We start from the raw sequence: 27,339 nt of genomic DNA on the forward strand, positions 1-27,339 counted from the left end.
CAGTCTCGCAGAGAGGTTTGAAACTGCATTACACGGTCAGTGTAGACTCCTATAATTTAGTTCAACGGCATCATAGGGAGCGTTCACTGACTATATAATTCAGTTTCAAACTGCATTATATGGCAGTGTAGATGGGGCCAGGGTGGGAGAAGCCCTGCAAAGACTACGCTCACAACTAAAGGTGGAAACTACTCATCGCTTCCTTAGAGGTGCATCTGCACTGTGCAATGAATGCAGTTCGATACTGCTTTGAGTGTTGTGGCTTAATGCATAGGATTATGGATGTTGTAGTTTGCTGAGGGAGTGTAGACCAGGCATGGGCCAACTTGGGCCCTCCCTCCAGGTGTTTTGGACTCCAACTCCCACAATTCCTAACAGCCGGTAGGCTGTTAGGAATTGTGGGAGTTGGAGTCCAAAACACCTGGAGGGAGGGCCCAAGTTGGCCCATGCCTGGCGTAGATACACTCTTAGCAAAGGCAATCCCAATGCCACAACAGCCCTGCAGTTTTGTGCCAATTGCAAAACTATACTATAGATTGTGAACTCGCCCATGGAAGGGAAGATGGGAGAGATTTGGTGGCACGTTAAGGCCATGTGTGTGTGTGTGTGTGTGGGTATGTGGGAAGAGAAAAGAAGGACGAGGAAGACGAGATGTTGGGGCACCGAGAGAGGTACGACCTTCACTGTGCCGTTTGCGAAGACTCAAAAGCCAAAGTGCTGCAGGTGTGGGATTGATTCCACGCAGGTGCAAGACGGACATCGACGAATCCACAACGATGCTTGGAACGCCCCCCAGGATGCTTCTCATATTATTATGCGCTGGGAGATCGTTTTCTGCATGATTGGGAAGGAAAGCGCTGTGCAATTGTGGAGGAGGAAGAGAAGGAGATGGGCGAAAGAGAGCCTGCTTCTCCAACGCCAAGTTTTGCAGGGATCTACGATGCTTGCTTTGAGATTCCTCGTAGCACACTTCTCTCTTTTCTTCATGCTACTGTCACTAATGTAAAATTTTAGTTCTTAATCTTCTCAACTGGTGAGATCCCGGGTCGTGTTAATTTGTGCACGGGGAAGATGCGACATGCTTTTGCCCCTCTTCTTCATCTCATGTTTCTCCTTCCTTTCTTCCTTCTCAGGAAGTCCCTCTCCTCCTCCTCCTCCCATGGTGTTCTCTTCCGTGTCCGTTGCCGGCCTATAATCCCTTGTTGTAGACCACGGTCTTACTGGTGGTGGCCCCCGCAATCTCCGGCTCCAGGCGCTGCGTCTCGATCTGCAAAAGCAGTGAAAGGGAATGAGAGAATAGAAGGTCATGGGAAGCACCAAGGGTTGGCCCCTCTCGATGGGACCAAGGTGGCAAAGCAAGCATTGACAAGGCAGTCACACTTTTTGCATGATCCAATCCTATTGACCTATAAATCCCTAAACGACTCCAGCCCAGTTTACCTGTCCGAATGGATTCTCCCCTATGAACCATCAAGGTTGTTAAGATCGTCTGGAGGGGCCCTGCTCTCGGTCCCACCACCCTCGCAATCGCGTCTGGTGGGGACGAGGGACAGGGCCTTCTCGGTGGTGGTACCTCGGCTCTGGAACTCTCTCCCATTGGAGATTAGAACTGCCCCTTCCCTCCTGACCTTGGTGAAAACCTAGCTCTGGAATTTGGCATTTGATGAGTGAGTCAATAACTCTTGACCACACGGACGGATGGGATGAATAGTGATTTTATGTTAACGATTTGGCCTTATATAATTATATGATAGTACTTTAATGTGTTTATATTAGTGTATTATTGGATGTGATGCTTTTAAACTATTGTGTATGAATTCCTTTGTTGCAAACCGGCCTGAGTCCCTCGCTGGAGGTGAAAAGACCGGTATATAAAAATTCTACATAAATAAATAAATAAAATATTAAAATACACTAAAAGTCCAAGAGAAAAACAATCCCAAGAGACCTCACTACCTCTGAGGATGCTTGCCATAGATGCAGGCGAAACGTCAGGAGAGAATGCCTCTAGAACATGGCCGTATAGCCCTAAAAATCTACAACAACCCTATCCCAAGAGAGCATAAAGCACCCTCCCCAAACTATTTCCAAAAGTTGAATGGCGTTAGAAGGTTTTCATTGCTGGAAGAAGGAGAACAAGAAGAGGAAGAGAAGGAAGGTAAAAGTGAAGGAGGAGAGGAATAGGGAACGGAGTAAAAGGTCAGGGGAAGCACCAAAGGTTGGCAATCAAGCATTTGCAAGGCAAGGGCACTCTTTGCAGAATTCAATCCTAAAAGTCCAAGAGAAACAATCCCAAGAGACCATGAAGTGCTCTCCCCAAACTATTTCCAAAAGATAAATGCCGTAAGAAGGTTTCCGTTGCTGAAGAAGGAGAACAAGAAGAGGAAGAGAAGGAAGAAGGTGAAGGAGGAGAGGAATAAGGGAATACAAAGTCAGGAGAAGCACCAAACAAGGCAATGGCACTTTTTGCAGGATTCAATCCTATTAACATACGCTAAAAGTCCAAGAGAAACAATCCTAAAAGAGACGACTAAGCACCCTCCCCAAACAGTTTCCGAAAGTCGAATAGCGTAAGAAGGTTTTCATTTCTGGAAGAAGGAGAGCAGAAAGAAGAGGGTAAAAGGGAAGGAGGAGAGGAATAAGGGATGAAGGGGAGAAGCAAAGCATTAACAAGGCAATGGCACTCTTTGCAGGACTTGATCCTATTAAAATACTCTAAAAGTCCAAGAAAAACAATCCCAAAAGAGACGATTAAGTACCCTCCCCAGGCAGATGCAATGAAGATGAATGGTGTTAAGAATGTTTCATTGCTGGAAGAAGGAGTACAAGAAGAGGAAGAGAAGAAAGAAGGTAAAAGTGAAGGAGGAAAGGAATAAAGAATGAGGGAATACAAGGTCAGGGGAAGCACCAAAGGTTGGCAAAGCAAGCATCTGCAAGGCAATGACACTCTTTGCAGAATTCAGTCCCAAAAGTCCAAGAGAAACAATCCCAGGAGACCACTAAGCACCATCCCCAAACAGTTTACGAAAGCTGAATGGCGTTAGAAGGTTTTCATTGCTGGAAGAAAGAGAGCAAGAAGAAGAGGAAGAGAAAGAAGATAAAAGTGAAGGAGGAGAGGAAAAAGGAATGAGGGAATAAAAGATCAGGGGAAGCACCAAAGCATTCACAAGGCAAAGACACTCTTTGCAGGATTCATTAAAATGCACTAAAAGTCCAAGAGAAATAATCCCAAAAGAGATGATTAAGTACCATCCCCAAACAGTTTCCAAAAGATGCATGGTGTTAAGAAAGTTTTCATTGCTGGAAGAAGGAGAGCAAGAAGAGGAAGAGAAGGAAGAAGGTAAAAGTGATGGAGAGGAGGAAAAAGGGATAAGGTCAGGGGAAGCACCAAAGGTTGGCAAAGCAAGCTTTTGCGAAGCAATTACACTCTTTGCAGAATTCAGTCCCAAAAGTCCAAGAGAAACAATCCCAGGAGACCACTAAGCACCCTCCACAAACAGTTTCCGAAAGCTGAATTGTATAAGAAGATTTTCATTGCTGGAACAAGGAGAACAAGAAGAGGAAGAGAAGAAAAAAGGTAAAAGTGAAGGAGGAGAGTAATAAGGGAATAAAAGGTCTGGGGAAGCACCAAAGCATTCACAAGGCAAAGGCACTCTTTGCAGGATTCGGTCCTATTAAAATGCACAAAAAGTCCAAAAGAAACAATCCCAAAACAGATGATTAAGTTTCCAAAAGATGTTAAGAAGGTTTTCATTGCTGGAAGAAGGAGAATAGGAGGAGGAAGAGAAGGAAGAAGGTAAACATGAAGGAGAGGAAAAAGGGATGAGGGAATTCAATCCTTCAAGTCGAAGAAAATCAATCCCAAGAGATCACGAAGTACCCTCCCCAGATAGTTTCCAAAAGCTGAATAGCATAAGAAGGTATTTGTTGCTGGAAGAAAGAGAACAAGAAGAAAGAGGAAGAGAAGGAAGAAGGTAAATGTGAAGGAGGAGAGGGGGAAAAGGAATGAGGGAATAAAAGGTCAGAGGAAGCACCAAAGCATTCACAAGGCAAAGGCACTCTTTGCAGGATTCAATCCTAAAAGTCCAAGAAAAACAATCCCAAAAGAGACGATGAAGCACCCTCCCCAGACAGTTTCCAAAAGCCAAATAGCGTAAGAAGGTTTTCATTGCTGGAAGAAGGAGAACAAGAAGAGGAAGAGAAGAACGTAAAAGTGACGGAGGAGAGGAAAAAGGAATGAGGGAATACAAGGTCACGAGAAGCACCAAAGGTTGGCAAAGCAAGCCTTTGCAAGGAAAGGGCAATCTTTGCAGAATTCAATCCTAAAAGTCCAAGAGAAAAAATCCAAGAAGAGCGTGAAGTCCTCTCCCCAGACAGTTTCCAAAAGCCAAATGGTGTAAAAAAGTATTGTCGAAGGCTTTCATGGCTGGAATCACTAGGTTCTTGTGGGTTTTTTCGGGCTATAGGGCCATGTTCTAAAGGCATTTCTCCTGACGTTTCGCCTGCATCTATGGCAAGCATCCTCAGAAGTAGTGAGGAACCTGGTGTAAAAAAGGTTTTCATTGCTGGAAGAAAGAGAGCAAGAAGAAGAGGAGGAGAAGGAAGAAGGTAAACGTGAAGGAGGAGAGGAAAAACCGCCAGAGAGAAAAGGAGGAAGGAGAGGAAGAGGTCACCTGCTAATCCAATATGTTCAAGGGGAAAAAACAATCAATGATACGGGTGAAAAGCACCCTCCATCTGTGCAACATCACACCCTCCAAGAGCAGCAAAACACATCTTGACCCGTTGTATATGTGCACGTATGTGTGTACACGCACACTTTTGAGTCGCTTGTTGATTTATGGATTTCTCTGGATTTTCTTAGGCAGAGAAGAGTCGGAAGGAATTATTCCCACTCCTTCCTCTGAAATGGGGTTCTCCAAATACTAACCAGGGCTGAGCATCCCTCCCAAAAACCCACTGGAGACCCATGTTCTCTTTGCCCCACATGAAGCCTGAGGATAGGGTTGCATGATAGGGTTTCCTTGCCTTTGGGACTCGGGAGGCTCCATATCTTGGCTTGAAATGAAGGCTTTTCCCATAGCAAGAGGCTCCGACTAAGGCAGTGGTTCTCAACCTGTGAGTCCCCAGATGTTTTGGTCTTCAACTCCCAGAAATCCTAACAGCTGGTAAATTGGCTAGGATTTGTGGGAGTTGTAGGTCAAAACACCTGGGGACCCACAGGTTGAGAACCACTGGACTAAGGGATGTATTTACAGAATCAGAGAGTTTGAAAAGAGACCAAAGGACATCCAGTCCAACCACTTCTGCCAGGCAGGACGACACAATCCAAGCCCTCCTGACAAGATGGCCATCTACCTTGTTTTATCATAGAATCAAAGAGTTGGAAGAGACCTCCTGGGCCATCCAGTCCAACCCCATTCTGCCAAGAAGCAGGAATATTGCATTCAAATCACCCCTGACAGATGGCCATCCAGCCTCTGCTTAAAAGCCTCCAAAGAAGGAGCCTCCACCACACTCCAGGGCAGAGAGTTCCACTGCTGAATGGCTCTCACAGTCAGGAAGTTCTTCCTCATGTTCAGGTGGAATCTCCTCTCTTGTAGTTTGAAGCCATTGTTCTGCTTCCTAGTCTCCAAGGAAGCAGAAAACAAGCTTGCTCCCTCCTCCTCCCTGTGGCTTCCTCTCATGTATTTATCCATGGCTATCATATCTCCTCTCAGCCTTCTCTTCTTCAGGCTAAACATGCCCAGCTCCTTAAGCCACTCCTCATAGGGCTTGTTCTGCAGACCCTTGATTATTTTAGTCGCCCTCCTCTGGACACATTCCAGCTTGTCAATGTCTCTCTTCAATTGTGGTGCCCAGAATTGGACACAATGTGATTCCAGGTGTGGTCTAACCAAAGTGGAATAGAAGATGGGGAGCATGACTTCCCTAGATCTAGACACTAGGCTCCTCTTGATGCAGGCCAACATCCCATTGGCTTCTTTTGTCGTCACATCACATTCCTGGCTCATGTTCACCTTCCTGTCCACGAGGACTCCAAGATCTTTTCCACATGTCCTGCTCTCGAGCCAGGCCTCATCGTCCCCCATTCTGTATCTTTGCATTTCGTTTTTCCTGCCAAAGTGGAGTATCTTGCATTTGTCCCTGTTGAACTTCACTGTGTTAGTTTTGGCCCTTCATCTCTCTAATCTGTCAAGATCCCTTTGAATCCTGCTCCTGTCCTCTGGAGTCTTGGCTCTCCCTCCCCATTTGGTCCCGTCTGCAAACTTGATGATCCTGCCTTCTCGCCCTTCATCTAAGTCATTAATCAAGATATTGAACAAAACCGGGCCCAGTTATAGGAAAAGCTATTCAAGATCCAGGGAAAGCAAGAACTTCCTGACAAAATGAGCTGTTTGGTAGTGAGATAAACTGTCTTGGAGTCTGGAGGTTTTTAAAGCAGAGGCTGGATGGCCATCTGTTGAGAGGGCTTCTATTGTGTATTTTTGCTTAGGGTTGGAGTGGGAGGCAGCTTAGAGTCTCTTGCAACTCAAGGATTATATGGTTCCATCACTATCATTGTTGCAATGTGCAGTTGTGCATTTGTGGATGCGTGTAGCTATTCATCATTCCCATGCGCACCCTTTCTTTAGATAAATAAGGAAGGATGTGCTGAAGGGATGCATGGGAAACAAAGCTCTATGTTGGGTTTTAACATCCCCTGCCAGCCTCCCCTTCTTCGTTCCCCCTTTGCCAAAATCCTCACCATTTAATTCCAGTCCGTTCCAGATGCCTCGACCCCCCCCCCCCCATGCCAATTTGGAGGAAACTCAATGCATTCGCCTCCTGCACTTCACTCCAAAAACGAATCACACTTGCAACCTTTGTATTGCAATACTCTCTCTTTTGTATGAATGTAGGATCATTCATACACACACACACATTTGGTATACTGTATTGTATATTGTGTATATTGTATATATATACACACACACACACTTTCACTAAAATATTATATATTAGAAATCGTCCTGCACTTCATTCCAAAAACGAATCACACTTGCAACCTTTTGTATTGCAATACTCTCTTTTGCATGAATGTAGGATCATTCATACACACACACACATATTGTATACTGTATTGTATATTGCATATATTGTATACACACACACACACACACACACACACACTTTCACTAAAATATTATATATTAGAAATCGTCCTGCACTTCACTCCAAAAACAAGTCACACTTGCAACCTTTTGTTTTGCAATACTCTTTCTTTTGCATGAATTCAGGATCACTCATATATATATATATATATATATATATACACACACACACACACACACACACACACGCATACATATTGTACACACACACACACTTTCACTAAAATATTATATATTAGAAATCGTCCTGCACTTCACTCCAAAAACAAATCACACTTGCAACCTTTTGTATTGCAATACTCTTTCTTTTGCATGAATTTAGGATCATTCATATATATATATATATATGATAGCTGTACCCGCCACGAGTTGCTGTGGCCAACCTTCCCTCCCTCTTTCTCTCCTTCTTTCTTTCTCTCCTTCCCTCCCTCTTTCCTTCCCTCTTTTTCTTTCCCTCCTTCTTTTTTCCTTCTCTACCTGTTTCTTTTCTCGTTTCCTTTGCTCTTTGGTTCCATCCTTCCTTGTCTCTTTCCTTCCTTCCTTAACTACCTCTTTCTTTCTTTTGTTCCTTCTCTCCTTCCTTCCCCCTTTCACTTTTTATGTCCTTCTCTCCTTTCTTCCTTCTCTACCTTTCTTTCTTTCCTCCTCTTTTTCCCTCCTTCTCTCCTTCTTTCTCTCTCCTTCTTTCTCTCTCCTTCCTTATCTACCTTTTTTCTTTTCTTCTTTATCTCCTTCCCTCCTTCTTTTCCTTCTTCTCTCCTTCCTTCCTTCCCCCTTTCTGTGTGTTTTGTGTGTGTGTGCATACATGTGTGTGTATATATGTGTGTTTGTGTATATATATGTGGTTTTGTGCATGCGTTGTAAGGTATTTTTTTTTGGCTTTGTAAGTCTCTTCCACTGAGTTTTTCAGTGTTTTTATGAGTAATGGTCACTCGTTGCCCTGATGGGTGTATTGTGTCCAAATTTGGTGTCAATTCGTCCAGTGGTTCTTGAGTGATGTCAATCCCACAAACGAACATTACATTTTTATTTATAGAGATAGATGGTCACTCGTTGGCCTGATCGGCGTATTGTGTCCAAATTTGGTGTCAATTCATCAGTGGTTTTTGAGTTATGTTAATCCCACAAACGAGCATTACATTTTTATTTATATAGATAGATGGTCACTCGTTGCCCTGATGGGTGTATTGTGTCCAAATTTGGTGTCAATTCGTCCAGTGGTTTTTGAGTTATGTTAATCCCACAAACAAACATTACATTTTTATTTATATATATATACACACATACATACATATGCACACACACACATGCATACATATTGTATACACACAGACATTCACTCAAATATTATATATTAGAAATTGTCATCAATGCATTCGCCTCCTGCACTTCACTCCAAAAACAAATCATACTTGCAACCTTTTGTATTGCAATACTCTTTCTTTTGTATGAATGCAGGATCATCCATATATATAAATACACACACACACACACATGCATACATATTGTACACACACAGTCGTTCACTCAAATATTATATATTAGAAATCGTCATCAATGCATTCGCCTCCTGGACTTCACTCCAAAAACAAATCACGCTTGCAACCTTTTGTATTGCAATACTCTTTCTTTTGCATGAATGTAGGATCATTCATACACAGACACACATATTGTATATACACACACTCACTAAAATGTTATATATTAGAAATCGTCCTGCACTTCACTCCAAAAAGAAATCACACTTGCAACCTTTTGTATTGCAATACTCTTTCTTTTGCATGAATTCAGAATCATCCATACACACACACATACATCCGTATATACACACATGCATACATATTGTACAGACACACACATTCACTAAAATATCATATATATTAGAAATCGTCATCAATGCATTCACCTCCTGGACTTCACTCCAAAAACAAATCACACTTGCAACATTTTGTATTGCAATACTCTTTCTTTTGCATGAATGCAGGATCATCCATACACACACACACATACTGTACACACACACACACACACACACACATTCACTCTAATATTATATATTAGAAATCGTCATCAATGCATTCGCCTCCTGGACTTCACTCCAAAAGCAAATCACACTTGCAACCTATTGTTTTGCAATATTCTTTCTTTTGCATGAATGCAGGATCATACATACATACATACATACATACATACTATGCATATATATATACACACACATTTACTCTAATATTATATATTAGAAATTGTCATCAATGCATTCGACTCCTGGACTTCACTCCAAAAACAAATCACACGTGCAACCTTTTGTTTTGCAATATTCTTTCTTTTGCATGAATTCAGGATCATTCATATATACACACACACACACATGCATACATATTGTACGCACACACACATTCACTAAAATATTATATATTAGAAATCGTCCTGCACTTCACTCCAAAAACAAATCACACTTGCAACCTTTTGTATTGCAATACTCTTTCTTCTGCATGAATTCAGGATCATCCATATATATATATATATATATATATATATATATATAGACACACACACACACATGCATACATACATTCACTCTAATATTATATATTAGAAATCGTCATCAATGCATTCGCCTCCTGGACTTCACTCCAAAAACAAATCACACTTGCAACCTTTTGTTTTGCAATACTCTTTCTTTTGCATGAATTCAGAATCATCCATATACACAAACATACATACATATATACACACATGCATACATATTGTACAGGCGCACACATTCACTAAAATATCATATATATTAGAAATTGTCATCAATGCATTCGATTCCTGTACTTCACTCCAAAAACAAATCACACTTGCAACCTTTGTATTACAATACTCTTTCTTTTGCATGAATCCAGGATCATCCATACACACACACACACACACACACACACATTCACTCTAATATTATATATTAGAAATTGTCATCAATGCATTCGCCTCCTGGACTTCACTCCAAAAACAAATCATACTTGCAACCTTTTGTATTGCAATACTCTTTCTTTTGCATGAATGCAGGATCATCCATATATATAAATACACACACACACATGCATACATATTGTACACACACAGACGTTCACTCAAATATTATATATTAGAAATCGTCATCAATGCATTCGCCTCCTGGACTTCACTCCAAAAACAAATCACGCTTGCAACCTTTTGTTTTGCAATACTCTTTCTTTTGCACGAATGCAGGATCATTCATACATACAAACACACACACATATTGTACACACACACACACACATTCACTAAAATATTATATATTAGAAATTGTTCTGCACTTCACTCCAAAAACAAATCACACTTGCAACCTTTTGTTTTGCAATACTCTTTCTTTTGCATGAATTCAGGATCACTCATACACACACACACACACACACACACACATATACACACACAAGCATACATATTGTACACACACACACATTCATTAAAATATTATATATTAGAAATCGTCCTGCACTTCAAACCAAAAACAAATCACATTTACAACCTTTTGTATTGCAATACTTTTTCTTTTGCATATCAGAATCATCCATATATACACACACACATGCATACATGTTGTACACACACACACACACACACACACACTCAAATATTATATATTAGAAATTGTCATCAATGCACTTCACTCCAAAAACAAATCACACTTGCAACCTTTTGTTTTGCCATACTCTTTCTTTTGCATGAATGTAGGATCATTCATACACAGACACACATATTGTATACACACACACACTCACTAAAATATTATATATTAGAAATCGTCCTTCACTTCACTCCAAAAACAAATCACACTTGCAACCTTTTGTATTGCAATACTTATTTTGCATGATATCAGAATCATCCATATACACACACACACACATGCATACATATTGTACACACACATACACACTCAAATATTATATATTAGAAATCGTCATCAATGCACTTCACTCCAAAAACAAATCACACTTGCAACCTTCTGTTTTGCAATACTATTTCTTTTGCATGAATGCAGGATCATCCATATATATAAATACACACACACACACACACACACATGCATACATATTGTACACACACACACACACACACTCAAATATTATATATTAGAAATCGTCATCAATGCATTCGCCTCCTGCACTTCACTCCAAAAACAAATCACACTTACAACCTTTTGTTTTGCAATACTCTTTCTTTTGCATGAATGCAGGATCGTTCATACATACATACTGTGCATATATATATATATATATATATATATATATATATATATATACGCACACACACACACACACATTCACTCTAATATTATATATTAGAAATCCTCTGCATTGGCTCCCGTGCCAAACCTGACACGCGAATGCGAGAAACCTACACGGGGAAACCTAGCTGCTTTTGAAAAATGTTTAACCTAGTTAGGCAAATTAGCAAAAAATTGTGCAAAACAATTTAGGTATTTAAAATATTCAATGTTTTTAAGAGCCGGGGAGAGAGTGTTCTTTGCTTTCAGCTGCAGCAACCCAACAAGATGTAACATCCGCGCCGTCTTAACATGAGGTGTAACATAACCCTTTGGAGAAGCTGTTAAACAGTTTCCCGTTGCATCCCGGGAAATAGCACTTCATTTATTCAAATGCACATATGTCAGGTTTTTGCACCATATGTCATTCCAAGCTATTTACAGTAATAATTAAATCTTAATCAACGTTTAACCTCTGTAAAATGTTTGAAGGGATCTAATCACCCTTCAGTCTTCACTAATGAAGGAGAAATATATAAACATAAAAAGAAAATGATGCAACCCAGAAAGAAAGAAAGAAAGAAAGCAAGAAGAGGAATTGCAAAATTGTATTTCTTTTAAAGATAATCGGCGAGTTATGTAAAGGAAGCCGGCGGGTATTTTAAGTGAAGACATCTTGGGTGTCAGAGGTGTGAGTAGCTAATTTTGTACTGCTATCCATAACAGATGTAGCATATTCTCTCTTAGAGACATTATTAGCAACTTCACCGGTTCGTTTCTGACTGAAACACCAAGCGGGGCGTCGGGAAAAGGGGCTCCAAAGGGGGGGGGGGCAGCAGCAGCAGCCCACTCCCTCCGGACAGAGTGACCACAAGGACCATCGCCCAGCCAGATCCCTCTCAGTGGGCTTCGGGGTGGACCCTCCTCGAGCCCCTTTGTCAGGGCAGATGTCCTGACCAAAGGCCAAAGCAATCCTAGGCTGCATCCAGAGGAGCATAGTGTCCAGATAGAGGCAAACCCTAGTCCACTCTCTTCTATTTTGGTCAGACCTCACCTGGAATAATAGCCCTGTCTCAGGAATCCAGTGGACGACACCTGGCTGGACGGCTGTTGGAGTTCAGCCCGGGATTGCGTCTAATGATCAGGGTACTCTGGATGTTGGGAGTGACAATGAGGTTCATGTGTCTAAATGATGAGGTTGCTCTAGATGCAGAGAATGACAATGGGATTGCTGTTCAAAGTGACTTTCCTGAAGGGTTTGGGGATGATGGAGAATTCCCAAGGCTTTGAGCCTGAGCCTTGGCACCTGGGCCAGGTGCAGAAATTAATGAGCCAGTAGATAGGAGAAGTGTTTTCAGTCAGCAAAGGAAAACAAACCAGGCTCTCAGGCGCTCTGCCAGATTGAAGGAGAGACTGATAGCAGATTCAAGGCTGAAAAGAAATCCATTCCTGGCTGCTTAGGATATAGAATCATAGAATCAAAGAGTTGGAAGAGACCTCATGGGCCATCCAGTCCAACCCCATTCTGCCAAGAAGCAGGAATGTTGCATTCAAATCACCCCCGACAGATAGCCATCCAGCCTCTGTTTAAAACCTTCCAAAGAAGGAGCTTCCAGCACACTCCGGGGCAGAGAGTTCCACTGCTGAACGGCTCTCACAGTCATAGAATCCTAGAATCAAAGAGTTGGAAGAGACCTCGTGGGCCATCATCCAGTCCAACCCCATTCTGCCAAGAAGCAGGAATATTGCATTCAAATCACCCCTGACAGATGGCCATCCAGCCTCTGCTTAAAAGCTTCCAAAAAAAAAGGAGCCTCCACCACACTTCGGGGCAGAGAGTTCCACTGCTGAACGGCTCTCACAGTCAGGAAGTTCTTCCTCATGTTCAGATGGAATCTCCTTTCTTGTAGTTTGAAGCCATTGTTCCATTGCGTCCCAGTCTCCAGGGAAGCAGAAAGGAAGCTTGCTCCCTCCTCCTCCCTGTGGCTTCCTCTCACATATTTATACATGGCTATCGTATCTCCTCTCAGCCTTCTCTTCTTCAGGCTAAACATGCCCAGCTCCTTAAGCCACTCCTCATAGGGCTTGTTCTCCAGACCCTTGATCATTTTAGTCGCCCTTCTCTGGACACATTCCAGCTTAGAGTCAATATCTCTCTTGAATTGTGGTGCTCAGAACTGGACACAATATTCCAGAGGAGGGCGACTAAAATGATCAAGGGTCTGGAGAACAAGTCCTGTTAGGAGCGGCTTAAGGATCTGGGCATGTTTAGCCTGAAGAAGAGAAGGCTGAGAGGAGATATGATAGCCATGTATAAATATGTGAGAGGAAACCACAGGGAAGAGGAGGGAGCAAGCTTGTTTTCTGCTTCCTTGGAGACTAGGACGCAATGGAACAATGGCTTCAAACTACAAGAGAGGAGATTCCATCTGAACATGAGGAAGAACTTCCTGACTGTGAGAGTCGTTCAGCAGTGGAACTCTCTGCCCTGGAGTGTGGTGGAGGCTCCTTCTTTGGAAGCTTTTCAACAAAGGTTGGATGGCCATCTGTCAGGGGTGATTTGAATGTAATATTCCTGCTTCTTATCAGAATGGGGCTGGACTGGATGATGGCCCAGGAGATCTCTTCCAACTCTTTGATTCTATGATTCTAAGAACTGCCTGGCAGTGGAATGAATGCGGAATCCACTGCTACCTGGAGTCCCGTGGAGTCTCCTTCCTTCTCTGGAGGTTTTTTAGCAGAGGCTGGATGGCCATCTGTCAGGAGGGCTTTGACGGTGTCTTCCTGCGTGGCAGAAAGAACGGGTTGGACTGAATGACCCTTGGGGGTCTCTTCGAACTCCATCATTTCTATGCCTCCCCTTCTACCTTTGGCTCCCTCGGGTACCCATTCCTCCTCCTCCTCCTTCTCCTCCAGACCCACATTCCTCTTCCCTTCCGGCCTGGGCTTTGATCTCCCTTCCATGTTTGACATTTCCAGGCAGGGGAATGCTCTCAGCAGGCCGAGCAATGTCCCTTCACCGCCTTCAGCATCTCCGCTTTCCTTTTGCTTCGGAGACAAGAGGCTTTGCGCAGCTGAGAACTAGGGAGGGGCCCTTGCAGGTGCAAGGTGTTAAAGGGAAAGAAGCCCACAGGTGGACCATCCCATGGGGGTGTGCCTTGGGCCACATAGAACTCTCCAAGGCAGTTGGGGCAGGAAGGGTGCATTAGTATGACAGAGGCTATTATAGTCCTAGTCCTTGGTGTATTTTAAGAGCGGACCATGGCAGAAGTGGATGACCAGGGTGGCGGAAGAGTCCAAAGCCCTCGTTTGTCTATATGCTTCAGCCACCCTATGGAAGCAGAATCATAGAATCTGTTGAGAGGTCAGCCTGTGATTGTGTTTCAGGATCAGGATGCTTTGGATGTAGGGAGCGATGTCAATGAGTTTCAAGATGGCAATGGTTTGGTCAAGAATACTGATGCAGAGAATGACCAAGATGTCCCTGTTCAAAGTGTAGTTTCCCGTGAGGATGTCCCTGAAGGGTGTGGGGATGGTGGTGTGCTCCTTGAATTGCTACCGGAGAGTTCCCATGATTTGGAGCTTGAAAACAGCTCGGCACCAGGCGCAGAAATCAATAAGCAAATAAATAGACAGGAGAAGATTAGTCAAAACAGAAAAGCCGAACAGCGGTTTCGGCGTTCTGCCAGCCTCCAAGAGAAAAAGATAAGAGATTCTAAGGCAAAGCAAAATCAATTTCTGAGCGCTTGGAACATAGCTAACGAGGAGATAAAAGTCCCAAGTAAAGGATATGTATTCAGATGAAGCACTGTTTGGAATCAAGTCAGGATCTTGTCCTTGTTTCATGGAAGCTTTGCTTGGAAGATTCATGTTTAAGTGCCTTTTGTTTCCTGGTTTTGATTCTTGGATTCTATGACTTTATATTCATGTCTTGGATTCATGTTTCCTGGTTTCTGGGATTTTATTAGAGAAGTTTTGACTGTATTTTCATGGATTTTGCTGGACTATTTTCCCTGGACTACTTTGTTTCTGCTTATCTTCTTACCTAATTGGATTTACCTATTTCGTTAAAGTGCATTTTACTTGCTTTACTTGCTTTTTAATTATCTTCAATAAAAGGATTGTTTTCCTACTCAACGGTGTGGTGTTTAAAGTCAGAGGGATTTTCCTGGTCTGGAGTGCAACAGAATCCTAGAGTTGGAAGAGACCCCAAGGGTCATCCAGTCCAACCTCCTTCTGCCAGGCTGAAGTGACTGTCCCTTTTGAAGGATAGATTCCTCTCCCTGTGGTCTCAGCCCTGTTCTTAACTAGGAGTTGTTTGCAACTCAGGGACGGCTTGTAGTTTGAATAAGAACAACGTCGTCACACAAAAGTGGACAGTTCTAAGGAATTGATTTTGTCATTTGGGAGCTGTAGTTGCTGGAATTTATAGTTCATCTACAAGCAAAGAGCATTCTGAACTCTGCCAACGATGTTGGGGTTCAGCCTGTGTGTGAACCTGAACCTGATTTTTTGATTGTAGTCCCTGATGCCAATGTGAATTCTGAGGCCAATTTAGATGATGATGGTTTGAGTAGTGAAAATCCTACAGCCTTGGAAAGTGAAAGTCAAAATTCCCATGAGAACATGCATTCCGAGCCGAGCGGAAAAGTTTCACTCCATTTTCCTCCCAGCCTTAGTTCTCCAGAACTGGCACCTGGTCTGCCTAATGAGGATAGGCGGGGGCAGATTTGGCAGAACCAGGGAGAAGCACAAAGTTTACGTAGGTCAGCCAGATTGAGAGAAATGCAAACAAAAACGTCAGGCATGTCTCACAATAGATTTCTCGGCCTTAAGTATGCCTGGCCTGAATGCAGCTTCAGACCAGGCATCATTCCAGATTCATGTGCAAGCTTTTGCAGGTCTCCTGATTCAAGTGGCCTTGTTCCTCGGAGGTTTTCTAGTTGTTCCAAGTACGGTTAGTGGATTGCTAACAGGTTCCAGGATTCAGCAGTTTTGCTGTGGGTTTTATGATCTTGTTTATGAACATTTCTTGTTGCTGATTTTTACTGTGACTTTTTACCTTTGCATTTTTCCTCTATTTTGTATTAATCTTTCATCAATAAAAAAGGATTGTTTTCCTAAAGTCAAGTGTGGTGGATGGTTGTCTGAGGGTCCAGTTTCCTGCTCTGGGTTGCAACAAATGATGGAATTGAACCAATCTTGGCACACAGAACTTCCATGACCAACAGAAAATACTGGAAGGGTTTGGTGGGCATTGACCTTGAGTTTTGGAGTTGTAGTTCACCTCCATCCAGAGAGCAGGAGGGGAGCATTTGCTGTCTGTTTCCAAAAAGGAAGAGACGCACAGGCGGAGAGATCTTCAGCTTTCTCTGCCAAAGGGGTTCCTAAGACCACCAGAAATATGTGTTTTCTGATGGTCTTTGGTGACCCCTCTGAAACCCCCTTGTGACCCCTCCCAGGGGTCCCAACCCCCAGGTTTAGAAACACTGCTTTAATGGTTGTCCAGAAGAGGAGATTCTATCAGATGACAACCAACAACTGCTGAAATTACTACTGGTTTCTAGGTCTCTTTCTAGGTCTCTTTCACGTGGATGGTTGTCAAGACAGGTATCGTCAATCCTGTAACTGTGCATTTCGTTTTTATTCCCTGAATCATAGAATCAAAGAGTTGGAAGAGACCTCATGGGCCATCCAGTCCAACCCCATTCTGCCAAGAAGCAGGAAAATTGCATTCAAAGCACCCCTGACAGATGGCCATCCAGCCTCTGTTTAAAAGCCTCCAAGGAAGGAGCCTCCACCACACTCCAGGGCAAAGAGTTCCACTGCTGAACGGCTCTCACCGTCAGGAAGTTCTTCCTCGTGTTCAGATGGAATCTCCTCTCTTGTAGTTTGAAGCCATTGTTCCACGTCCTAGTCTCCAGAGAAGCAGAAAACAAGCTTGCTCCCTCCTCCTCCCTGTGGATTCCTCTCACATATTTATACATGGCTATTATATCTCCTCTCATCCTTCTCTTCTTCAGGCTAAACATGCTCAGCTCCTTAAGCCACTCCTCATAGGGCTTGTTCTCCAGACCCTTGATCATTTTAGTCGCCCCCCTCTGGACACATTCCAGCTTGTCAATATCTCTCTTGAATTGTGGTGCCCCTAAATGAAGTGCCACATATTTCTTTGTCTGGCAATCCTACACGGAGCAAAATGGGGTTGGACTGGGTGCCCTCTGAGTGCCCCTTCCAGCTCTAGGTTTCAATCAGACAGACGTCTCAAGATGGAGCCTGGAAAGGTCTGTTTGTGTCGGGAACATGGAAACCGCTGGCCTTCCCTTTCTCTTTCCAGCCAAGCCCGGATGCCAGGCGCGGCACGAGCCTTTTCCGGTGCCGGCCGGGAGCAAAAGCACCAGGGAAGGTGGCAAACCCGCTTTTCCTGAGAAGGTGGGGGGAAAGATGGAGGTGCCGTAATGAAATGCAGCGAATCCTCATTATCCCAACTGCCATTCTCACAGCACAGCTGTCTCTTCTGCAGCGCATTCATTTGTGCGTTTTAAGGACTTTGCAATCCACTTTTTAACTCCGAGGAGTTAACTGGAGCAACGAACATTAAAACTAAGACACCAGAAGTAAACTATCCGAGAAGAAAGAGAAGGGAAGTGCTCAATATTCCTACTTTGGAGGCTTTAAGCAAAGGCCAGGGAGATGCCTTGCAGGGTGCCTTTACTCATCCCCCATGACCTTCTGGCAAGGAAACTAGTCCAATGTGGGCTAGGCAAAACTACGGTGAGGTGGATCTGTAATTGGTTAAATGGACGAACACAGAGAGTGCTCACTAATGCTTCCTCTTCATCCTGGAAAGAAGTGACAAGTGGAGTGCCGCAGGGTTCCGTCCTGGGCCCGGTCCTGTTCAACATCTTTATTCATGACTTAGATGAAGGGCTAGAAGGCAGGATCATCAAGTTTGCAGACGACACCAAATTGGGAGGGAGAGCCAATAGTCCAGAGGACAGGAGCAGGATTCAAAACGATCTTGACAGATTAGAGAGATGATGGGCCAAAACTAACAAAATGAAGTTCAACAGGGACAAATGCAAGATACTCCACTTTGGCAGAAAAAATGAAATGCAAAGATACAGAATGGGGGACGAAGCCTGGCTCGAGAGCAGTACGTGTGAAAAAGATCTTGGAGTCCTCGTGGACAACAAGTTCAACATGAGCCAGGAATGTAATGTGGCGGCAAAAAAAGCCAATGGGATTTTGGCCTGCATCAAGAGGAGCCTAGTGTCTAGATCTAGGGAAGTAATGCTACCCCTCTATTCTGCTTTGGTTAGACCACACCTGGAATATTGTGTCCAATTCTGGGCACCACAATTCAAGAGAGATATTGACAAGCTGGAATGTGTCCAGAGGAAGGCGGCTAAAATGATCAAGGGTCTGGAGAACAAGCCCTATGAGGAGCGGCTTAGGGAACTGGGCATGTTTAGCCTGAAGAAGAGAAGGCTGAGAGGAGACATGATAGCCATGTATAAATATGTGAGAGGAAGCCACAGGGAGGAGGAGGGAGCAAGCTTGTTTTCTGCTTCCCTGGAGACTAGGACGCAATGGAACAATGGCTTCAAACTACAAGAGAGGAGATTCCACCTGAACATGAGGAAGAACTTCCTGACTGTGAGAGCTGTTCAGCAGTGGAACTCTCTGCCCTGGAGTGTGGTGGAGGCTCCTTCTTTGGAAGCTTTTAAGCAGAGGCTGGATGGCCATCTGTCAGGGGTGCTTTGAATGCAATATTCCTGCTTCTTGGCAGAATGGGGTTGGACTGGATGATGGCCCAGGAGGTCTCTTCCAACTCTTTGATTCTATGATTCTATGATTCTATCACCAGCATAGGCTGTCACTCGAGGCCAAATACGATTTATTTATTTGTTTATTTACTGTATTTGTGTACTGCTTTTCTCAGCCAATTGGCGACTCAAGGCGGTTTCCAACAAATCAGTATACATAAAACATAATAGATAAAAAACATTAAACAGTATATCACAAAAACAATAAAAGCAACATCATCAATGTCTCATTATTCTCAGGCATTGTCCAATTCCATTGTCAGATCATTCGATTTCCTATACTCGCTACTCTGTATTTGTAAACGCTTGCTCAAATAGCCACGTTTTAACTTGCCTCCGAAATGTCAGGAGGGAGGGAGCAGATCTGATCTCCCTAGGGAGGGCGTTCCATAGCCGAGGGGCCACCACTGAGAAGGCCCTGTCTCTCGTCCCCGCCAGACGTGCTTGTGACGAAGGCGGGACCGAGAGCAGGGTCTCCCCAGATGATCTTAAAGTCCTCAGCAGTTCGTAAGGGGAGATACATTCAGACAGGTAAGTTGGGCCAGAACCATTTAGGGCTTTATAGGTCAAAGCCAGCACTTTGAATTGGGCCTGGTAGCAAACTGGCAGCCAGTGGAGCTGGCGCAACAAGGGGGTTGGATGCTCCCTGAGCGCCACTCCTGTTAACAACCTGGCTAATGTTCGTTGGACTAGTTGATGCTTCCGGACTGTCTTCAAAGGCAACCCCACGTAGAGAGAGTTACAGTAGTCTATACGAGATGTAACTAGAGCGTGCACTACCGTGACCAAGTCAGACTTCCCAAGGTATGGGCGCAGCTGGCGCACAAGTTTTTACTGTGCAAATGCTCCCTTGGTCACCACCGAGACCTGACGTTCTAGGCTCAACTATGAGTACAGGATCACACCCAAGCTGCAAACCTGCGTCTTCAGGGGGACTGTAACCCCATCCAGCACAGGCTGTAACCCTACGCCCTGTTTGGCCTTGCGACTGACCAGGAGGACCTCTGTCTTGTCTGGATTCAATTTCAATTTGTTCGCCCTCATCCAGACCGTCACAGCGGCCAAGCACCGGTTCAGACTTGGATAGCCTCCTTAGTCGCGGGTGGGAAGGAGTGACAGAGTTGGACATCATCAGCATACAGATGACACCGCACCCCAAAACTCTGGATGATCTCCCCCAGCAGCTTCATGTATATGTTGAACAACATGGGGAACAGTATTGAACCCTGAGGAACCCCACAAGACAAAGGATGTGGGGTTGAACAGGTGTCTCCCAACAATACTTCTGCTTCCTTGGAGACTAGGACGCGGAACAATGGCTTCAAGCTACAAGAGAAGAGATTCCATCTGAACATGAGGAAGAACTTCCTGACTGTGAGAGCCGTTCAGCAGTGGAACTCAGTGGTGGAGGCTCCTTCTTTGGAAGCTTTTAAGCAGAGGCTGGATGGCCATCTGTCAGGGGTGATTTGAATGCAATATTCCTGCTTCCTGGCAGGGGGTTGGACTGGATGGCCCATGAGGTCTCTTCCAGCTCTTTGATTCTATGATTCTATGATTCTAATACCTTCTGGGTGCGACCCTCCAGAAAGGACCGGAGCCACTGTAAAACAGTGCCCCCCCCCCCAGGCCCATTCCAGCGAGGCGTCCCAGAAGGATACCGTGGTTGATGGTATCGAAGGCCGCTGAGAGGTCCAGCAGAACCAACAAGGACACACACCCCCGTCTAGCTCCCGGCAGAGATCATCCACTAAGGCGACCAAGGCTGTCTCGGTTCCATGTCCCGGTCTAAAGCCAGACTGTGCCTGATCCAGATAATCCATGTCTTCCAAGAATACCTGGAGTTGTGAGGCCACCACACGTTCCAGGATTTTGCCCAAAAAGGGGAGATTGGAAACAGGCCGATAGTTGACGAATTGAGTGGGGTCCAGTGATGGGTTTTGCAACAGCGGTTTTATTACAGCTTGTTTTAAGCTTGCTGGAATGTTGCCTTCCCGAAGGGAGGCATTCACCACCACATTAACCACAACTGCCTTCCAAGCGTAAAGTCTTGGTGGTGGGTCCTAGGTGGCTGTAGAGACCTATTCTTGGTCTGCATTTTCTTGACCTTTCAATCTCTTCTCCTGTCCACCAACATTCCATTTTCCATTCTTGAGTTGACAGTAGAGTAACTGCTTTGGAAGACAGTGATCTTTAGGCATCTGGACAGTGGGGCATTCAGTCCAGCGCAGTTGATGGCGCAGGATCATGGCTTCAATGCTGGTGGTCTTTGCTTCTTCATCCAGCACGCTGACCTTTGTCCACCTGCCTTCCCAAGACATTTGCAGGATTCTTCGGAGGCAACGCTGATGGAATCGTTCCAGAAGTTGAGTGTAATGTCTGTAGACGGTCCATGTTTCGCAGGCATAGAACAGGATTGGGAAGACAATGGCTTTATCAACTAGTTAAACATGAGCCAACATGTGGCGGCAAAAAAAAAGCCAATGGGATTTTGGCCTGCATCAATAGGAGCATAGTGTCTAGATCTAGGAAAGTCATGCTCCCCATACTCTATTCCGCTTTGGTTAGACCACTTTACATGGAATATTGTGTCCAATTCTGGGCACCACAATTCAAGAGAAATATTGACAAGCTGGAATGTGTCCAGGGGAGGGCGACTCAAATGATCAAGGGTCTGGAGAACAAGCCCTATGAGGAGCGGCTTAAGGAGCTGGGCATGTTTAGCTTGAAAAGGGAAGGCTGAGAGGAGATATGATGAGAGCCATGGATAAATATGTGAGAGGAAGCCACAGGGAGGAGGGAGCATGCTTGTTTTCTGCTGCCCTGGAGACTAGGACGCAATGGAGGAATGGCTTCAAACTACAAGAGAGGAGATTCCACCTGAACATGAGGAAGAACTTCCTGACTGCGAAAGCTGTTCAGCTGTGGAACTCTCTGCCCCGGAGTGTGGTGGAGGCTCCTTCTTTGGAAGCTTTGAAACAGAGGTTGGATGGCCATCTGTCAGGGGTGATTTGAATGCAATATTCCTGTGTCTTGGCACAATGGGGTTGGACTGGGTGGCCCAGGAGGTCTCTTCCAACTCTTTGATTCTAGGATTCTATGCTTCTAGGATTGGGAAGACAAGCTCTTTTGTCTCCCAACGGATATCCCGATCCTCAGACACTCTCTGCTTCATTCAGAAGAACGCTCCACTCGCAGAGCTCAGGCGGTGTTCTATTTCAGTGTCAGTGTTGACTTTTGTGGAGAGGTGGCTGCCAAGGGAGCTGAAATGGTCCACATTTTCTAACGTTACACCATTCAGCAGTATTTCTGGCATTGGAGAGGGATTGGCTGGTGCCTGTTGCTCAAAGAGCCTTTGGTTTTCTCGATGTTCAGTGAGAGTCTGGGCTTCTCGTATGCTTAGAGTGGAGCTTTTTGCAGGCCCCTTTTTCCACTCAAAAGGAGGGCAACAGTCCAGGGTATGCTGTCCTGACACCATTCCAGGGGGGCTTTTAAGAGGAGCTTTGAAGCCTCTGCACAAAAAGGTTGTTTATTTTTATTTTCTGTTGTTGGCTGACAGGCCAGCGGAGGGGAGGAATGTTCCCAGGACTCCCTCGCTGCCCCCGCCCGCACACCTGGGGACGGAGCTGCGCCTGCAAAGGGATGGCGTGCATACTTTGCGTGCATACTTTGCTGTGATCCCGTATCGTGGTACCAAAGGGGGAAATTATGACCCCCAAATAGCCAGAGGGGACTTTCATGGCTGCAATCACTGGGGTGCTGTGAGTTTTTTGGGCAGTCTAGCCATGTTCTAGCAGCATTCTCTCCTGATGTTTTGCCTACATCTGTGGCTAATGACATCTTCATAGGTGGGTTGCTAACTTATTTAATTGCCTTGACTTTGTTATCACCAAGCCCTTAGCTTTGTTCTTAAGCTGTGCCTGAAGCCATTGCAAGTCACCTTTCAGGAGGAAGGCATAATATATATTATATAGTTATACATTTGGCACCAAGATCTTCTGGCCTCTGCTCCAATGTTGGGGGCCCTAAAGACTCCCAGACGCTGCTGCTCTGGGAGCACCAAATGGAGACCAAGAAAACCATGTTTCTGCTAGAGAGAAAGCCAACTCTGCAGGGAATGGATCCAAGGCTCCTGCAAAACATTCCCTTTGGGGCCAAGGTGTGCTGTAAGTTGCCAGGTGAGGAGAGAGAGAGGAACCTAGAGGGATAAGGGAGGGCAGGAAGGCCAAGGGGCAATGCACACACCTATGGAGCTGAGCTGCGAGAGAGGCAGAAGAGTGAAGGGCAAGGGCAGGAAGGAATGGGAGGGAGGAAAGAAGGAAGAAAAAAGGAAGGAAGGAAAATGGGAGGGAGGGAGGGAGGGAGGAAGAAAGAAGGAAGGAAAGAAAGAAAGAAAGAAAGAAAGAAAGAAAGAAAGAAAGGGAGGGAGGGAGGAAGGAAGAAAGAAAGGAGGAAGGAAGGATAGAAGGAAGAAAAAAGGAAGGAAGGAAGGAAGGAAGGAAGGAAGGAAGGAAGGAAAAAGGAAGGAAGGAATGAAGGAAGGAAGAAAAAAGGATGGAAGGAAGGAAGGAAGAAAAAAGGAAGGAAGGAAAGAAGGAAGAAAGAAAAAAGGAAGGAAGGAAGAAAAAGGAAGTAAGCAAGGAAGGAAGAAAAAAGGAAGGAAGGAAGGAAGGAAGAAGGAAGAAAGGAAGGAAGGAAGGAAGGAAGGAGAAAAGGAAGGAAGGAAAGAAAGAAAGAAAAAGAAAGAAAGGGAGGGAGGAAGGAAAGAAGGAAGAGAAGGAAGGAAGAAGAAGGAAGGAAAGAAGGAAAAAGAAAGGAAAAAGGGAAAAGGGAGGGAGGAAGGAAAGAAGGAAAAAGGAAAAGGAAGGGAAAAGGAAGGAAGGAAAAAGGGAGGGAGGGAGGGAGGGACGGAGGGAGAAAGAAAGGAAGAAAGAAGGAAAGAAAGGGAGGGAGGGAGGGAGGAAGGAAGGAAGGAAGGAAAAAAAGGAAAAGAAGGAAGGCTGAAAAAAGAAACAAGGCCCACAACTATCTCCATAGGGGAAGAGTGGGATGGAGATGTCAATCTCTCAAAAGTCTGAGCTCTGACCTCCTTATTGGACCATTGCTGGTGAACTTCATACCAGTTCCTAATGGAGTCCAATGGAGCCTCCTTCCAACTCTAGGATTCTATTATTCCATGAATGTTTCAAGATGGAGACATTTGAGATGGAATGAATGGTGGTGGAGTCTCTTTCCCTGGTTTTAAAATAGGGGCTGGATTGCTCTTCATCAGTAGACAGGAGGGGTTGGACTAGATGACCTTTGGGGGTCCCTTCCAACTCTACTGGAGGACCCTGGCTGTCTTTTCCAACTATGATTCCACAAAAATGTATAATGGAATCTCCTTTTCTAGTTTTTCAACAGAGGCTAGATGGTTGTCCATCAGAAAGCAGGAGGTGTTGGACTACATGATCTTTGGGGGTCCCTTCCAACTCTACTGGAGGGCCCTAGAGGTCTTTCCTAACTCTATAATTCTATACAAATGAATGTTGGAGTCTTCTTCTCCATTTTCTAAACAGAGGCTGGATGGCAGTCCATCAGAAGGCAGGAAGGATTGGAATGGATGACCTTTGGGGGTCCCTTCCAACTCTAGGATTCTATTTATTCTATGAATGTTTCAAGATGGAGACATCGGAGATGGAATGAATGGTGGTGGAGTCTCTTTCTCCAGTTTTTAAATAGAGACTGGAATGCTCTCCATCGGAAGGCAGGAGGGGTTGGACTAGATTACCTTTGGGGGTCCCTTCCAACTCTACTGGAGGACCTGGATGTCTTTTCCAACTATGATTCCACAAAAATGAATGGTGGAATCTCCTTTTCTGGTTTTTCAACAGAGGTTAGATGGCTGTCCATGAGAAAGCAGGAGGGGTTGGACTGGATGACCTTTAGGGGTCCCTTCCAACTCCCTGGAGGTCTCTCACAACTCTATAATTCTATAAAAATGAATGTTGGAGTCTCCTTCTCCATTTCCTAAAGAGAGGCTGGACGGCAGTCCATCAGAAGGCAGGAAAGGTTGGAATGGATGACCTTTGGGGGTCCCATCCAACTCTAGGATTCTATTTATTCTATGAATGTTTCAAGATGGAGACATTGGAGATGGAATGAATTATGATAGAGTCTCCTTCTCTGGTTTTTAAATAGAGGCTGGATTGCTCTTCATCAGTAGACAGGAGGGGTTGGACTAGATGATCTTTGGGGGTCCCTTCCAACTGTACTGGAGATCTCTCCCTACTCTATGATTCTATAAAAATGAATGGTGGAATCTCCTTTCCTGGTTTTTCAACAGAGGCTAGATGGTTGTCCATCAGAAAGCAGGAGGGGTTGGACTAGATGACCTTTGGGGGTCCCTTCTACTGGAGAGCCCTAGAGGTCTTTCCCAACTCTATAATTCAATAAAAATGAATGTTGGAATCTCCTTCTCCATTTTCTAAACAGAGGCTGGACGGCAGTCCATCAAAAGGCAGAAAGGGTTGGAATGGATGACCTTTAGGGGTCTCTTCCAACTCTAAGATTCTATTTATTCTATGAATGTTTCAAGTTGGAGACATCTGAGATGGAATGAATTGTGATGGAGTCTCCTTCTCTGGTTTTTAAATTAAGGCTGGATTGCTCTTCATCAGCATGCAGGAGGGGTTGGACTAGATGACCTTTGGGGGTCCCTTCCAACTGTACTGGAGATCTCTCCCTACTCTATGATTCTATAAAAATGAATGGTGGAGTCTCCTTCTCTGGTTTTTAAATAGAGACTGGACTGATCTTCATCAGCATGCAGGAGGGGTTGGACTAGATGACCTTTGGGGGTCCCTTCCAACTGTACTGGAGATCTCTCCCTACTCTATGATTCTATAAAAATGAATGGTGGAGTCTCCTTCTCTGGTTTTTAAATAGAGACTGGATTGATCTTCATCAGCTGGCAGGAGGGGTTGGACTAGATGACCTTTGGGGGTCCCTTCCAACTGTACTGGAGATCTCTCCCTACTCTATGTTTCTATAAAAATGAATGGTGGAGTCTCCTTCTCTGGTTTTGAAATAGAGACTGGATTGATCTTCATCAGCTGGCAGGAGGGGTTGGACTAGATGACCTTTGGGGGTCCCTTCCAACTGTACTGGATATCCCTCCCTACTCTATGATTCTATAAAAATGAATGGTGGAGTCTCCTTCTCTGGTTTTTAAATAGAGACTGGATTGATCTCCATCAGCTGGCAGGAGGGGTTGGACTAGATGACCTTTGGGGGTCCCTTTCAACTGTACTAGAGATCTCTCCTTACTCTATGATTCTATAAAAATGAATGGTGGAGTCTCCTTCTCTGGTTTTTAAATAGAGGCTGGATTGCTCTTCATCAGCTGGCAGGAGGGGTTGGACTAGATGACCTTTGGGGGTCCCTTCCAACTGTACTGGATATCCCTCACTACTCTATGATTCTATAAAAATGAATGGTGGAGTCTCCTTCTCTGGTTTTTAAATAGAGGCTGGATTGATCTCCATCAGCTGGCAGGAGGGGTTGGACTAGATGACCTTTGGGGGTCCCTTCCAACTGTACTAGAGATCCCTCCCTACTCTATGATTCTATAAAAATGAATGGTGGAGTCTCCTTCTCTGGTTTTTAAATAGAGGCTGGATTGCTCTTCATCAGCTGGCAGGAGGGGTTGGACTAGATGACCTTTGGGGGTCCCTTCCAACTGTACTGGATATCCCTCCCTACTCTATGATTCTATAAAAATGAATGGTGGAGTCTCCTTCTCTGGTTTTTAAATAGAGGCTGGATTGATCTTCCTCAGCTGGCAGGAGGGGTTGGACTAGATGACCTTTGGGGGTCCCTTCCAACTGTACTGGAGATCTCTCCTTACTCTATGATTCTATAAAAATGAATGGTGGAGTCTCCTTCTCTGGTTTTTAAATAGAGACTGGATTGATCTTCCTCAGCTGGCAGGAGGGGTTGGACTAGATGACCTTTGGGGGTCCCTTCCAACTGTACTGGAGATCTCTCCCTACTCTATGATTCTATAAAAATGAATGGTGGAGTCTCCTTCTCTGGTTTTTAAATAGAG

At 44.6% G+C, this 27,339-nt stretch overlaps 1 protein-coding gene across 2 annotated transcripts in view; it reads right to left on the reverse strand.

Annotated features, from left to right (window-relative positions):
- Window positions 1-405: 405 nt before the first annotated feature.
- Window positions 406-27,339, reverse strand: part of SFXN5 (sideroflexin 5) — a 160,596-nt gene continuing 133,662 nt past the window's right edge. Inside the window, exon 14 of one of the 2 annotated variants that reach the window (XM_067468440.1) lies at window positions 406-1,267. In XM_067468440.1, coding sequence (XP_067324541.1) covers window positions 1,190-1,267 — 78 coding nt within the window. In that variant the 3' untranslated portion in view covers window positions 406-1,189. The remainder of the gene's footprint in view (window positions 1,268-27,339) is intronic. The other variant, XM_067468441.1, reaches the window with a different exon arrangement.

Source organism: Anolis sagrei, chromosome 5 (genome assembly GCF_037176765.1).
Source record: "Anolis sagrei isolate rAnoSag1 chromosome 5, rAnoSag1.mat, whole genome shotgun sequence".
Classification (NCBI taxonomy): domain Eukaryota; kingdom Metazoa; phylum Chordata; class Lepidosauria; order Squamata; family Dactyloidae; genus Anolis; species Anolis sagrei.